The sequence below is a fragment of the Ranitomeya imitator genome, chromosome 2 (assembly GCF_032444005.1).
Source record: "Ranitomeya imitator isolate aRanImi1 chromosome 2, aRanImi1.pri, whole genome shotgun sequence".
Taxonomy (NCBI): Eukaryota; Metazoa; Chordata; class Amphibia; order Anura; family Dendrobatidae; genus Ranitomeya; species Ranitomeya imitator.
Genome location: NC_091283.1, coordinates 233114889 through 233131283, shown reverse-complemented (window position 1 = coordinate 233131283; position 16395 = coordinate 233114889). Strand labels below are relative to the sequence as shown.

General features: G+C 52.7%; 1 protein-coding gene across 3 annotated transcripts in view; it reads left to right on the top strand.

Moving 5' to 3' along the window:
- Nucleotides 1–16395, top strand: part of ADAP2 (ArfGAP with dual PH domains 2) — a 172421-nt gene that overhangs the window by 113595 nt on the left and 42431 nt on the right. For all 3 annotated transcript variants that reach the window (XM_069748748.1, XM_069748749.1, XM_069748750.1), the window contains exons 3-7: nucleotides 5415–5506; nucleotides 6104–6183; nucleotides 6276–6388; nucleotides 7630–7776; nucleotides 7868–7951. In XM_069748748.1, the coding sequence (XP_069604849.1) occupies nucleotides 5415–5506; nucleotides 6104–6183; nucleotides 6276–6388; nucleotides 7630–7776; nucleotides 7868–7951 (516 nt within the window). The remainder of the gene's footprint in view (nucleotides 1–5414; nucleotides 5507–6103; nucleotides 6184–6275; nucleotides 6389–7629; nucleotides 7777–7867; nucleotides 7952–16395) is intronic.

Sequence of the window (16395 nt, the reverse complement as noted above, 5' to 3'; positions counted from 1 at the left end):
CCTGCTGAACATGAGACTCCCAGTCATCAGAAAAAACCAAAATATCATCCAAATACACAATCATAAATTTATCCAGATATTCACGGAAAATATCGTGCATAAAGGACTGGAAGACTGAAGGAGCATTAGAAAGTCCGAAAGGCATTACCAAATACTCAAAATGGCCCTCAGGCGTATTAAATGCGGTTTTCCACTCATCACCTTGCTTTATTCGTATAAGATTATACGCACCCCAAAGATCAATCTTAGTGAACCATTTAGCCCCCTTAATGCGAGCAAACAAATCAGTCAACAATGGCAAAGGATACTGATATTTTACGGTAATCTTATTCAAAAGACGATAATCTATACAAGGCCTCAAGGAACCATCTTTTTTGGCCACGAAAAAAAAACCTGCTCCCAAAGGGGACAAAGATGGACGGATATGTCCCTTTTCCAAGGACTCCTTAACATAATCCCGCATAGCAGTATGCTCTGGCACTGAAAGATTGAACAAACGACCTTTAGGAAATTTACTGCCTGGAATTAAATTTATAGCACAATCGCAATCCCTGTGAGGAGGAAGCGAACTGAGCTTAGGCTCCTCAAAAACATCCCGATAGTCAGACAAAAACACAGGAATCTCAGAAGGAGTAGATGAAGCGATAGAAATCGGAGGTGCATCATCATGAACCCCCTGACAACCCCAGCTTAACACAGACATCGATTTCCAGTCAAGGACTGGATTATGAGTTTGTAACCATGGCAGACCAAGCACTAGGACATCATGCAAATTATACAGTACCAGGAAGCGAATCACCTCCTGATGAACAGGAGTCATACGCATGGTCACTTGTGTCCAGTACTGAGGTTTATTCATAGCCAAAGGTGTAGAGTCAATTCCCTTCAAAGGAATAGGGACTTCCAGAGGCTCCAGACTAAACCCACAGCGATTGGCAAATGACCAATCCATAAGACTCAGGGCAGCGCCTGAATCCACATAGGCATCGACGGAAATGGATGATAATGAACAAATCAGAGTCACAGACAGAATGAACTTAGACTGTAAAGTACTAATGGCAACAGACTTATCAACCTTTCTTGTGCGTTTAGAGCATGCTGATATAACATGAGCTGAATCACCACAATAAAAGCACAACCTTTTTTTCCGCCTATAATTTTGCCGTTCACTTCTGGACTGAATTTTATCACATTGCATTATCTCAGGTGACGGTTCAGACGACACCGCCAAATGGTGCACAGGTTTGCGCTCCCGTAAACGCCGATCAATCTGAATAGCCATAGTCATAGACTCATTCAGACCAGTAGGCGCAGGGAACCCAACCATAACATTTTTAATGGCCTCAGAAAGGCCATCTCTGAACCTTGCAGCCAGGGCGCACTCATTCCACTGAGTAAGCACCGACCACTTCCGAAATTTTTGACAATAAATTTCTGCTTCATCTTGCCCCTGAGAGAGGGCCAACAAAGCTTTTTCAGCCTGAATCTCTTGGTTAGGTTCCTCATAGAGCAAACCCAATGCCAGAAAAAACGCATCCGCATTAAGCAACGCAGGGTCCCCTGGTGCCAATGCAAATGCCCAATCCTGAGGGTCACCCCGCAGGAAAGATATAATAATCTTGACTTGCTGAGCAGGGTCTCCAGAGGAGCGAGATTTCAAAGAAAGAAACAACTTGCAATTGTTCCTAAAATTCAGAAAACGAGATCTATCTCCAGAAAAAAACTCTGGGACAGTAATTCTAGGTTCAGACATAGGAGCATGTACAACAAAATCCTGTATATTTTGAACCTTAGCGGCAAGATTATTCAGGCTGGAAGCCAAACTCTGGACGTCCATGATAAACAGCTGGGATCAGAGCCATTCAAAGATTAAGAGGAGGAGGAAGTAGCCAGGCTGCAATAAGGCTAGGCAGCAAACTCTGAGGGAAAAAAAAAAAAAAAAAACTTCCTCAGACTACTTATCCTCCTACTTCAGCCAATACAATTAACACTTTGTGGGCCGGTTATACTGTCATGATCCCAATGGCAGGGGATCACTAAAGGACAAGCACAGATACAAACAAGCTCTAGGGCGATGGAACCTGAGCTGACCGCGACCCTGAACCTAACACACAAATAAAAGTAGCCGGGGAATGTGCCTACGATGATCCTAGACGTCTCGCTCCAGCCGAAGATCTAACTTCCCCTATTAGAAGAAACACAGACCTCTCTTGCCTCCAGAGAAATACCCCACAGAAATAGCAGCCCCCCACATATAATGACGGTGAAATGAGAGGAAAGCACATACGCAGTATGAAAACAGTTTCAGCAAAATGAGGCCCGCTAAAGCTAGATAGCAGAGGATACAAAAGTGAACTGCGCGGTCAGCGAAAAACCCTTCAAAAAACCATCCTGAAATTACTTGAACTCATGTGCCAACTCATGGTACATGAGGAGCAATTTCAGCCCACTAGAGCAACCAGCAGCAATAATCACATATCTGCAGGCTGGACTAAACACCAAATAAAGCAAAACACCAAAACAGGAAAATCCAAACTTAGCTTGACCAGAAGATTCTAGGAGCAGGGAGCAGAGGTAACAAGACACACTGGATACATTGATAACTGGCGAGGAAATGCCAGCAAAGCCAGGTTAAATAGGAAACTCCCATATCCTGATGGAACAGGTGGAACCCAGAGACCAGGAAAGACAAGTCACCCAGTACCATCAGTAACCACCAGAGGGAGCCCAAAAACAGAACTCACAACAGGTTCTAAGGCAGGAGTCTGAATAATAAAATCTGAAATACCCTGTACCCTAGCAGCAAGCTGATCCACCCGAGAAACTAACTTCTGAACATTCATGTTAATACTAGGTTCCGTAGCCACCCAGAGATTAAGAGGGAAGAGAACACAGAATAGAATGGAGAAAAAAAAATGGCTCAAGAGCTTCCTTCCCTTCTTCTGAGATGCATTTAACTCATTGTTGGCCAGTTGTACTGTTATGATCTGGTGGCCTAGAGGAGCATGAGACGTACTCTGGAGAAGGTGGTACCTTTACTGACCGCAAACCCTGAACTAGCAGCGCAACTAGAAGTAGCCGTGGGGGGTACCTAATACTCCCTAGACCCCTCGACACAGCCTAAGAACTAACTACCCCTAAAGACAGAAACGGGAAAACTATCTTGCCTCAGAGAAAATCCCCAAAGGATAGACAGCCGCCCACAAATATTGACTGTGAAAGGAGAGGGAAATAACATACGCAGACATGAAATCAGGATTTAGCATATGAGGCCATACTAGCTAAAAAGGAAGAATAGGACAGAGTACTATGCGGTTAGTATTAAAACACTAGAAAATATCCACCACAGAAAATACAAAACACCACATCTGACTAAAGACATGGAGGATATATCTGCATCTCCAGAGACACAGCTAGGCTGCAAAAAATCCTACAGACAAAGCTGGACAAAACAAAACAAGAAAATGCGCAGACTATAAGGTCCACAGCAGGTGGACAGTAAAAACAAGGCCAGAACTTATCTTTGAAGAAAAGAACAGCAGACCAGGAGAGACCAAGTATGGATGTGAATCCTCCAAAAACAATGGACAACTGGCACTGACTAAAGGATAAAGCAGGACTTAAATAGCCCAGCCCAAATTGCAAAAAATGGATACACCTGATAAATGCTGCGATCCAACTACCGCAGCACTACCACTCATAACCACCGGAGGGAGCCCAAGAGCAGAATTCACAACAGGACCCCCATGGTGGAAACTGCCCCCTGTGGGACCACCTCTCCCGTCCCGTCCCACCCTGTAGGGTCCTATATGTTCCATGACGCTCTATTACATACTGGTTCGCCCCCATATACAATTATCGAGGTATAACTAAGTACACCCCCTGTGCACTATGTGATCTTACGGCACATTGAAGAAAAATATATAAATGTGATCCTGATAACTACAACCAGAGATGAAGAACGGCACATGACCATGTACACCGCCATCAATCGCCAAAACTAGGCAAAAAAAGCATCTGAACAAACCCCATGACTTCTGGAGCCATTGACCAGATGAGTCCACGGTGGAGATGTTTGGCCATAATGTCCTGCACCAGATGGCAGAGCAAACGTCTCTGCCAGAAAACAGTGGTCCACCCGCACGACCCCATACCTCGAGGTTACTGAGCGGCCATGAACATCTCTGTCTCTTCTTGGCCTTCTTTTTTACAAGCTAAACATTTCCAGATCCTTTAACCGTTCCTCATAGGACATACTTTGCAGTCCGCTCACCACCCTAGTCGCTCTTCTCTGAACTTGCTCCAGTGTTTCAATGTCTTTTATACAATGTGTTGCCCAGAACTGGAAAAAGTATCCAGATGAGGTCTGACCAAGGAGGAGTAGAGGGAGATAATGACTTCACGTGATCTAGACTGTATGCTTCTGTTAATACTGTACATCCTAGAACTGCGTTGGCCTTTTTGCTGCTGCATCACATTGTTGACTCCTGTGCAGCTTGTGATTAGTTGTGATGTGATTAGATAGCGTGGATTCTTTTGTTCCTTCGATGGTCCTGTGAAGATCAGTTGACGTTGCATTTGTTTTTGAATTTTCTCCCTATTGGTAAGAATTAGGTCCCAGATTGCAGATCCTTTTGTTCTCTCTTCTACTTTATGAAAGATAAAGTTGTCAGTGAGAGAGGATAAGAATTTTCTGGACTCATTGATAACACAATGATAGCCGGACAAGATCCCGAGCACAGGAGAACGTCCGATCAAGAGAAGAACCGCGGGACTGCAGTGGCCAAAAGTCCAGACCTCGACCCAATGGAGACGCTGCGGCCGGAGCTCAGAGCCGTGCAGAGATGGCGATCACAAACCGCAACCTAGCAGTGCTGTGAAGAAGCGGCCAATTCCTGCATTATAGCATAGGGTTCAAGGGGGTGCACTGAATTCCACACTGCTCCGTAATATACAGGGCCCCGCCACCCCTCCTATATACAGGGACCTGCTATATACCGGGCCCCGCCACCCCTCCTATATACAGGGACCCGCCACCCCTCCTACATTCAGGTACCAGCTATATACCAGGCCCCGCCAACCCTCCTATAATCAGGGACTCGCCACCCCTCCTACATTCAGGTTCCAGCTTTTACCAGGCCCCGCCACCCCTCTTATATACAGGGGACCCGCTATATACCGGGCCCCACCACCCCTCCTATGTACAGGGTCCCACTATATACCGGGCCCCGTCACCCCTCCTATATACAGGGACCCGCTATATATCGGGCCCCTCTGTATCCCAAGGCTCTCTACATATCGGGCTCTTCTGTATACCAGGCTCTTTTGTATACCGGGCCCCTCTAGATCTTTGGGCTCCTCTGTATTCCGGGCCCCCGCCGATTTTGTTTTGTGAATACTTTTTCTTTTCTCAGTTCCTGCAGAGTCACGGGAACAGAAGAGCCAGAGAGGAATATGAAGCCTTCGTGCCTCCGTATTATTACCGGCCCACTGAGAAGGACTGCAAGTACGTAGACGACACGGGGCCATGACGCTGGTGTCTGAGGCCAGGGAGCGCAGGTGTCTTGAGGCCGGGGGAGCAGGTGTCTGAGGCCGGGGGAGCAGGTGTCTGAGGCCGGGGGAGCGCAGGTGTCTGAGGCCGGGGGAGCAGGTGTCTGAGGCCGGGGGACCAGGTGTCTGAGGTCGGGGGAGCAGGTGTTTGAGGCCGGGGGAGCAGGTGTCTGAGCCCGGGGGAGCAGGTGTCTGAGGCCGGGGGAGCAGGTGTCTGAGGCCGGGGGAGCAGGTGTCTGAGGCCGGGGGAGCAGGTGTCTGAGGCCGGGGGAGCAGGTGTCTGAGGCCGGGGGAGCAGGTGTCTGAGGCCGGGGGAGCAGGTGTCTGAGGCCGGGGGAGCAGGTGTCTGAGGCCGGGGGAGCAGGTGTCTGAGGCCGGGGGAGCAGGTGTCTGAAGCCGGGGGAGCAGGTGTCTGAAGCCGGGGGAGCAGGTGTCTGAGGCCGGGGCAGCAGGTGTCTGAAGCCGGGGGAGCAGGTGTCTGAAGCCGGGGGAGCACAGGTGTCTGAAGCCGGGGGAGCAGAATGTGACCTCTCCGTTGTTGTTTTTCCTTTAGGGTATTAAGGGAACAATGGATCCGAGCGAAGTACGAACGTCAGGAGTTCAGGTTCGGTGAGCCATGTCGCTACGCCGTCGGTAAGTGCAGTACTTGTGGTACAGGCCCGGTCTGGGTGCGCGGACGTTGGCCTCAGGTGTCCAGTACATGGTCTCCAATTTGTCTCTGACAGATTTTAAAGAAGGCGTCCTGTGGAAGAAAGGAAGAAGCAGTGGACAATTCCTGGAGAGACTGTTCACATTCTCCAAGAGTGATGGCCTGCTGACCTACTGCATGAATGACAAAGTGAGTGCGCTCCTGTGCCGCTAATCTCCAGAGGCCGAGGGAGTGCGTGCCTTCGCCGCTAATCTCCAGAGGCCGAGGGAGTTTGTGCCTGTGCCGCTAATCTCCAGAGGCCGAGGGAGTGCGTGCCTGAGCCGCTAATCTCCAGAGGCCGAGGGAGTGCGTGCCTGAGCCGCTAATCTCCAGAGGCCGAGGGAGTGCGTGCCTGAGCCGCTAATCTCCAGAGGTCGAGGGAGTGCGTGCCTTCGCCGCTAATCTCCAGAGGTCGAGGAAGTGCATGCCTTCGCCGCTAATCTCTAGAGGTCGAGGGAGTGCGTGCCTGCGCCGCTAATCTCCAGAGGTCGAGGGAGTACGCGCCTGCACCGCTAATCTCCAAAGGCCGTGGGAGTGTGTGCCTGCACCGCTAATCTCCAGAGGCCGAGGGAGTGCATGCCTGCACCGCTAATCTCCAGAGGTCGAGGGAGTGCGCGTCTGCGCCACTAATCTCCAGAGGCCGAGGCAGTGCGCGCCTGCGCCGCTATTCTCCAGAGGCCGAGGGAGTGCATGCCTGCACCGCTAATCTCCAGAGGCCAAGGGAGTGCGTACCTGAGCCGGTAATCTCCAGAGGCCGAGGGAGTGCATGCCTTCGCCACTAATCTCCAGAGGTCGAGGGAGTGCGTGCCTGAGCCGCTAATGTCCAGAGGCCGAGGGAGTGCATGCCTGCACCGCTAATCTCCAGAGGTCGAGGGAGTGCGCGCTTGCGCCACTAATCTCCAGAGGTCAAGGGAGTGCGCGCCTGCGCCACTAATCTCCAGAGGCCGAGGGAGTGTGTGCCTGCGCCACTAATCTCTAGAGGTCGAGGGAGTGCGCTCCTGCGCCACTAATCTCCAGAGGTCGAGGGAGTGCGCGCCTGCGCCACTAATCTCCAGAGGTCGAGGGAGTGCGCGCCTGCGCCACTAATCTCCAGAGGTCGAGGGAGTGCATGCCTGAGCCGCTAATCTCCAGAGGTCGAGGGAGTGCATGCCTGGGCCGCTAATCTCCAGAGGCCGAGGGAGTGCGCGCCTGCGCCACTAATCTCCAGAGGTCGAGGGAGTGCGCGCCTGTGCCACTAATCTCCAGAGGTCGAGGGAGTGCGCTCCTGCGCCACTAATCTCCAGAGGTCGAGGGAGTGCATGCCTGGGCCGCTAATCTCCGGACTGGGGCCTCGCCCGGGGACTGGAGCCCGCAGGTATTGGGGGATTCGCTGCATGTTTTCTCGCCCTCAGCGCCATACACCCCGAGGGCGGTTTCCTATCCAGAACCTGAACGCCACGTTCCAGTGCGAGAAGATGGAGATGGAGCATGGGCTGGAGATCACCTGTGTGCAGGGCGGGCGGACCAGGAGTATCTACGTGTACCACAAGGAGGGGGAGGTGAGTGCCGCCACCCCCTGCTTGACATCTCACCCACAGTGCCCCTCACCTGCATTCAGGTCTGTCCCTAACCCTCGTCTTGTGATGGCAGGAAATTGTCACTTGGTACAACGTCCTCCGCGCAGCGCGATTCCACTACTTGAAGAAGATGTTCCCGAACACTCCAGAGGTCGAGGTAAGGGTGCGGAGCCGAGAGTGTGATCTTCTGATGGGAGAGAATGGCATGTGATCCAGTGATGGGGGAGAATGGTGTGTGATCCAGTGATGGGGGTGAATGGTGTGTGATCCAGTGATGGGGGTGAATGGCGTGTGATCCAGTGATGGGGGTGAATGGCGTGCGATCCAGTGATGGGGAGAATGGCGTGCGATCCAGTGATGGGGAGAATGGCGTGCGATCCAGTGATGCGGGTGAATGGCGTGTGATCCAGTGATGGGGGTGAATGGCATGTGATCCAGTGATGGGGAGAATGGCGTGTGATCCAGTGATGGGGTGAATGGCGTGTGATCCAGTGATGGGGTGAATGGCGTGTGATCCAGTGATGGGGGTGAATGGCATGTGATCCAGTGATGGGGAGAATGGCGTGTGATCCAGTGATGGGGGTGAATGGCGTGTGATCCAGTGATGGGGGTGAATGGCGTGTGATCCAGTGATGGGGAGAATGGCGTGTGATCCAGTGATGGGGTGAATGGCGTGTGATCCAGTGATGGGGGTGAATGGCGTGTGATCCAGTGATGGGGGTGAATGGCGTGTGATCCAGTGATGGTGAGAATGGCGTGTGATCCAGTGATGGGGGTGAATGGCGTGTGATCCAGTGATGGGGGTGAATGGCATGTGATCCAGTGATGGGGAGAATGGCGTGTGATCCAGTGATGGGGTGAATGGCGTGTGATCCAGTGATGGGGTGAATGGCGTGTGATCCAGTGATGGGGAGAATGGCGTGTGATCCAGTGATGGGGTGAATGGCGTGTGATCCAGTGATGGGGAGAATGGCGTGTGATCCAGTGATGGGGAGAATGGCGTGTGATCCAGTGATGGGGTGAATGGCGTGTGATCCAGTGATGGGGAGAATGGCGTGTGATCCAGTGATGGGGGTAAATGGCGCGTGATCCAGTGATGGGTGTGAATGGCGTGCGATCCAGTGATGGGGAGAATGACATGAGATCCAGTGATGGGGGTGAATGGCGTGTGATCCAGTGATGGGGGTGAATGGCATGTGATCCAGTGATGGGGAGAATGGCGTGTGATCCAGTGATGGGGTGAATGGCGTGTGATCCAGTGATGGGGTGAATGGCGTGTGATCCAGTGATGGGGAGAATGGCGTGTGATCCAGTGATGGGGTGAATGGCGTGTGATCCAGTGATGGGGAGAATGGCGTGTGATCCAGTGATGGGGAGAATGGCGTGTGATCCAGTGATGGGGTGAATGGCGTGTGATCCAGTGATGGGGAGAATGGCGTGTGATCCAGTGATGGGGGTAAATGGCGCGTGATCCAGTGATGGGTGTGAATGGCGTGCGATCCAGTGATGGGGAGAATGACATGAGATCCAGTGATGGGGGTGAATGGCGTGTGATCCAGTGATGGGGAGAATGACATGAGATCCAGTGATGGGGGTGAATGGCGTGTGATCCAGTGATGGGGGAGAATCGCGCGTGATCCAGTGATGGGGTGAATGGCGTGTGATCAAGTGATGAGGGTGAATGACGCGTGATCCAGTGATGGGGTGAATGGCGCGTGATCAAGTGATGGGGGTGAATGGCACTTCATGTAGTGATGGGGAGAATGACACATGATGCAATGATGGGGAAAATGGCGTGTGATCCAGTGATCAGGCAGAATGGCACGTGATCCAGTGATGAGGCAGAATGGCACGTGATCCAGTGATGGGGAGAATGACGCACTCTGGGGTTGGGAAAGAATCATGTGCAAGGCCGGAGCTTGCAGAGATTGCGGTGGATTGCCTGCGTGTGATCCGGTCAGGGGAGTACATAACGGGTGTCGGTATCTGATGAACCGGCCGGACCACATTCCTGTTCTGCAGAGGCTGCTGGGAACGTGTCCGGTAAATCCCTGGTGTCTCGGCAGGAAGAGACTGATGATTTTCATCCTTCAGAAATTATTCACAGGAGACTTTTACCGGGAAGCAACGGACGGACGGGGCCTGGTGTGGGGTGCGTGAAGGACAGACAAGGCCTGGCGGGGGGGGGGGGGGGTGGGTGATGACGGACAGGGCCTGGCGAAGGACAGATAGGGCCTGGTGTGGGGTGTGTGAAGGACGGGCAGGACCTGGCGTGTGGCGGTGACAGACGGACGGTGCCTGGCGTGGCGCGGTGACGGGTGGACGGGGCCTGGTGTGGGGAGTGTGAAGGATGGACAGGGCCTGGTGTGGGGTGTGTGAAGGACTGACAGGGCCTGGCATGGCGCGGTGACAGATGGACGGGGCCTGGAGTGGCGACAGATGGACGGGGCCTGGTGTGGGGCATGTGACGGATGGGGCCTGGTGTGGGGAGTGTGAAGGATGGACGGGGCCTGGTGTGGGGAGTGTGAAGGATGGACGGGGCCTGGTGTGGGGTGTGTGAAGAACGGACGGGGCCTGGCATGGCGCGGTGACAGATGGACGGGGCCTGGCGTGGCGACAGATGGACGGGGCCTGGTGTGGAGAGTGTGAAGGATGGACGGGGCCTGGCGTGGAGCGTGTGATGGATGGACGGGGCCTGGCGTGGGGAGTGTGAAGAACGGACGGGGCCTGACGTGGGGAGTGTGAAGGATGGATGGGGCCTGGCGTGGAGCGTGTGATGGATGGACGGGGCCTGGCGTGGGGAGTGTGATGAATGGACGGGGCCTGGCGTGGGGAGTGTGAAGAACGGACGGGGCCTGACGTGGGGAGTGTGAAGGATGGACAGGGCCTGGCGTGGGGAATGTGAAGGACGGACGGGGCCTGGCGTGGACCGTGTGATGGATGGACGGGGCCTGGCGTGGAGCGTGTGATGGATGGACGGGGCCTGGCGTGGAGCGTGTGATGGATGGACGGGGCCTGGCGTGGAGCGTGTGATGGATGGACGGGGCATGGCGTGGGGAGTGTGAAGGACGGACGGGGCCTGGTGTGGAGCGTGTGATGGATGGACGGGGCCTGGCGTGGGGAGTGTGAAGGATGGACAGGGCCTGGCGTGGAGCGTGTGATGGATGGACGGGGCCTGATGTGGGGAGTGTGAAGGACGGACGGGGCTTGGTGTGGGGCGTGTGACGAAAGGATGGCGCAGAATGGCGTGTGATATCACGATGGGGCAGAATGGCACATGATCCAGTGATGGGCAGAATGGCGTGTGATTTAGTGATGGGGCAGAATGGTGCATGATCCAGTGATGGGGCAGAATGGCACGTGATCCAGTGATGGGGAGAATGGTGCATAATCCAGTGATGGCGGAGAATGACACGTGATCCAGTGATTAGGGAGAATGGTGCGTGATTTAGTGATGGGGCAGAATGGTGCATGATCCAGTGATGGGGAGAATGGTGTGTGATCCAGTGATGGGGACAATGGTGTGTGACTTAGTGATGGAGCAGAATGGCGTGTGATCCAGTGATGGGGCAGAATGGCGTGTGATCCAGTCATGAGGAGAATAGTGCATGATCCAGTGATGGAGCAGAATGGCGCATGATCCAGTGATGGGGAGAATGGCGTGTGATTTAGTGATGGGGCAGAATGGTGTGTGATCCAGTGATGGGGCAGAATGGTGTGTGATCCAGTGATGGGGAGAATGGTGCGTGATTTAGTGATGGGGCAGAATGGCACGTGATCCAGTGATGGGGAGAATGGTGCATAATCCAGTGATGGCGGAGAATGACACGTGATCCAGTGATTAGGGAGAATGGTGTGTGATTTAGTGATGGGGCAGAATGGTGCATGATCCAGTGATGGGGCAGAATGGCAAGTGATCCAGTGATGGGGAGAATGGCGTGTGATTTAGTGATGGGGCAGAATGGTGCATAATCCAGTGATGGCGGAGAATGACACGTGATCCAGTGATTAGGGAGAATCGTGCGTGATTTAGTGATGGGGCAGAATGGTGCATGATCCAGTGATGGGGCAGAATGGCAAGTGATCCAGTGATGGGGAGAATGGCATGTGATTTAGTGATGGAGAAGAATGGCATGTGATCCAGTGATGGGGCAGAATGGCGTGTGATCCAGTGATGGGGAGAATGGTGCGTGATCCAGTGATGGGGAGAATGGTGCATGATCCAGTGATGGGGCAGAATGGCACGTGACCCAGTGATGGGGCAGAATGGCGTGTGATCCAGTGATGGGACAGAATGGCACATGATCCAGCGATGGGGAGAATGGTGCATGATCCAGTGATGGGGAGAATGACGCACTCTGGGGTTGGGAAAGAATCATGTGCAAGGCCGGAGCTTGCAGAGATTGCGGTGGATTGCCTGCGTGTGATCCGGTCAGGGGAGTACATAACGGGTGTCGGTATCTGATGAATCGGCCGGACCACATTCCTGTTCTGCAGAGGCTGCTGGGAATGTGTCCGGTAAATCCCTGGTGTCTCGGCAGGAAGAGACTGATGATTTTCATCCTTCAGAAATTATTCACAGGAGTCTTTTACCAGGAAGCAACGGACGGACGGGGCCTGGTGTGGGGTGTGTGATGGACAGACGGGGCCTGGCATGGGGCGTGTGATGGAAGGAAGGGCCTGGTGTGGGGCGGGTGATGGAAGGTGCCTGGTGTGGGGCAGGTGATGGAAGGGGCCTGGTGTGGGGCAGGTGATGGAAGGGGCCTGGTTTGGGGCGTTTGATGGACGGGGCCTGGAGTGGGGCGTGTGATGGATGGATGGGGCCTGGAGTGGGGCGTGTGATGGACGGATGGGGCCTGGCGTGGGACGTGTGATGGAAGGAAGGGACCTGGTGTGGGGTGGGTGATGGACGGACGGGGCCTGGAGTGGGGCGTGTGATGGAAGGATGGGGCGTGGTGTGGGGTGTGTCGGACGGACAGAACCTGAAGTGGGGCGTGTGATGGATGGACGGGGCCTGGAGTGGGGCGTGTGACGGACAGATGGACGGGGCCCGGAGTGGGGCGTGTGACGGACGGACAGGGCCTGGAGTGGGGCATGTGATGGATGGATGGACAGGGCCTGGAGTGGGGCATGCGACGGACGGGGCCAGGAATGGGGCGTATGACGGATGGATGGACGAGTCCTGGAGTGGGGCGTGTGACAGATGGATGGGGCCTGGAGTGGGGCGTATGACGGACGGATGGACGGGGCCTGGAGTGGGGCGTGTGATGGATGGACGGGGCCTGGAGTGGGGCGTGTGATGGATGGATGGGGCCTGGCGTGGGATGGAAGGAAGGGCCCCGGTGAGGGGCGGGTGATGGAAGGAAGGGGCCTGGTGTGGGGTGGGTGACGGATGGACAGGGCCTGGAGTGGGGCGTGTGACGGACGGATGTACAGGGCCTAGAGTGTGACGGACGGATGGACGGGGCCTGGAGTGGGGCGTGTGACGGACGGATGGACGGGGCCTGGAGTGGGGCGTGTGATGGACAGATGGACGGGGCCTGGAGTAGGGCATGTGACGGACAGATGGACGGGGCCTGGCATGGGGCGTGTGATGGACAGATGAGGCCTGGTGTCATAAGATTATTCTGATATTCTATGGAGACCGGTGACGTGGATCAGAGTGAAGACAGAAACACGCTATATCAAGACTCAATAAAGTATATTGTAGGAAAACAGGCGCAAAGTAAACAGAGGTTCTAAGAATCAAGCAGCAGACATATGCAGACTCAGAAATATAAGGGTGTTGTCAGTACAGACCGATGATGAGAGTTCAAGCCCAGGAATGCAGGATCCAAAGGTCCGGAGCCCGGACTGGGCTCCTAGCAGTGAGCAGGCCGCAGCGGAGGTGGGTGCAGAGCAGATCCGGAGAAGTAAAGTCAGATGGGAGGCAGACCGGTAGCAAACTGGGAATCCCGCTGAACAGAAGAGACAGGCAAGATACAAGTCCTTCTAACTTGGCAGCAGGTGAAATACGAGATACACAAGCAAGGTATAGTGTGCAGAGTCCCTTCATATATGCAGCAGACAGGAAACAAGGAATATCAGACAGGAAACAAGTTGGCCCCCGTGAAGCCACTAACTCCATCTTAGATAAGGGCAAAATCCGGCAGACTATGGGCAAGGTCAGGCAAAACAGGTACACAATTCAGATGCTTACATTACTCTCCTCTTAAAAGATGTCCTCTGGACGATTTCAGACCTGGTTTATTGGGGTATCTGCTGTGGAACTGTTGGATCAGGCGAGGAGCGTGGACATTCTCTCCTGAGGTTCCCAGGAATTCTCGTCAGGCGAGTACCCTTGCCATTTCACCAAATACTGAAGTCGTCTCGTATGGATCCGAGAATCGATGATCTTCTCCACGATGAATTCTTCTTGCCCGTCAATGAGAACTGGATTAGGAGGAACGCATGTGCGTCCGGGAAATGGATTCGATACTACCGGTTTAAGCAGGGAGACATGAAAAACAGGATGTATTTTCAAAGAATTAGGCAACTTGAGTGGGCAGGCTACGGAACTTACTATGCTGATGATTTTGTACGGGCCAACATATTTTTGCCCCAGTTTCGATGTTGGAACCCTGAGCTTCAAGTTTTTTGTTGAAAGCCAAACCATGTCTCCTACCTTGTATGTTGGTGTTGGTTTGCGGAACCTGTCTGCTGCCTTTTTGTATCTTTCCTGAGCTGTGGCCAGCGTTTGTTTCAGAGCCTCCAAATTCTGTTGAAGAGACGTAATGCGGTCGGCTACTGCGGGCATGGACATGTCTATCGGGAGTCGAGGGAGAATACTGGGATGGTATCCTTTGTTAGCAAAGAATGGAGACTGTTTGGTGGACGCACACTGTGAATTATTATACGTGAATTCAGCCAGTGGGAGTAAATTCACCCAATCATCTTGTAAATGGCACACGTAGCAACGTAAGTACTGCTCCAAGGTCTGATTGGTCCGTTCAGTTTGGCCGTTAGACTGCGGATGGAAAGCAGATGACAAATTTACCTTGATGTCCAGAGCAGCACAGAAGCTTTGCCAAAATCTTGAGGTGGCTGTTGTTAAACCGGTACAGGGGATGAAATGAGCAGCCTTGGTTAACCGGTCAACCACTACTAAAATTGTGTTTTTTCCTTTCGAAGTAGGCAACTCTACGATAAAGTCCATTGACATAGACCCCCATGGATGAGATGGGATAGGGAGAGGTTGCAACAGTCCAGTAGGTGAGGAGCGGGGAATTTTTGATCTGGCACATACCTCACATGACGAAAACATAATGTTGAACGTCTTTCCGGTAGGTCGGCCACCAAAAGAAGCGAGATATGAATTCCTGAGTTTTCTGGACCCCTCTATGGCCGGTGATCTTAGAGTCATGCATTAATTTTAGTACACTTAATCTCACCGTTTCCGGAATATACAGACGATGTCTCTGGAACCAAAGTCTGTTTTTCAAGGTTAGATTTACATGACTGGGTGGTCGGATCAGAAGTGGATCTGCAGCATAAGCTTCCTTAATATCCGTTAATAGATCTTGATTGTGTAAAACACCTATGAAGTTATTTTCCGAGAGTATGGTCCTCGGAGGCAAGGCTGGAGTTACATCATCTGAATGAATCCTAGACAGTGCATCGGCCTTCCCGTTGCGAGAGCCCGGCCTATAGGAAATAATGAAATCAAGCTGGTTAAGGAATAGATTCCATCGAGCCTGTCTGGGTTTTAGACATCTCATCGACCTCATGAATTCAAGGTTTCGGTGGTCCGTGAGTATGACAATCTGTTGGGACGCCTCCTGTAGAAGATGCCTCCATTCTTTAAATGCAGTTATAATAGCCAACAGCTCCTTATTCCCAACGTCATAATTCCTCTCTGCGGGTGACAACCTTTGGGAAAGAAAAGCACAAGGATGTAGAAGGTCTTTCTCACCTGTTCTTTGCGAGAGTATGGCCCCTATAGCACAGTCTGATGCGTCCACTTCCACTATGAAGGCCCGGTCCGGATCTGGGTATACGAGGATGGGAACCGACGTAAATTTAGACTTCAATCTGGAAAATGCTGTCTGTGCTTGTGGTGACCAAACAAATGGCGTCTTCTTCCGAGTCAGTTGAGTAATGGGTGCGACGATCTCCGAAAAAATTTTAATGAACCGTCTGTAAAAATTGGCGAATCCAATAAATCGTTGCACCTCCCTCACTGTCTTGGGAATTGGCCACTCCTGAATGGCTTGCGTCTTGCTTGCATCCATGCAAGAATTGGATTTCCATTTTGTGGAGCTCACATTTCTCCAGCTTGATGTATAAATGATTCTGCCATAGACGATCCAAAACCATTCTCATGTGCTGCTGATGGTCCTCGATGTTGCTGGAAAAAATTAAGATGTCATCCAAATAAATCACAACGAATATATCAAGTACATCTCTGAAAATATCGTTTGCCAAGTGTTGAAATGTAGCTGGTGCATTACGAAGACCGAAGGACATGACGAGGTACTCAAAATGTCCATAACTTGAGTGGAAGGCTGTTTTCCACTCATCACCAGGGCGGATCCGTACTAAATTGTATGCTCCATGGAGATC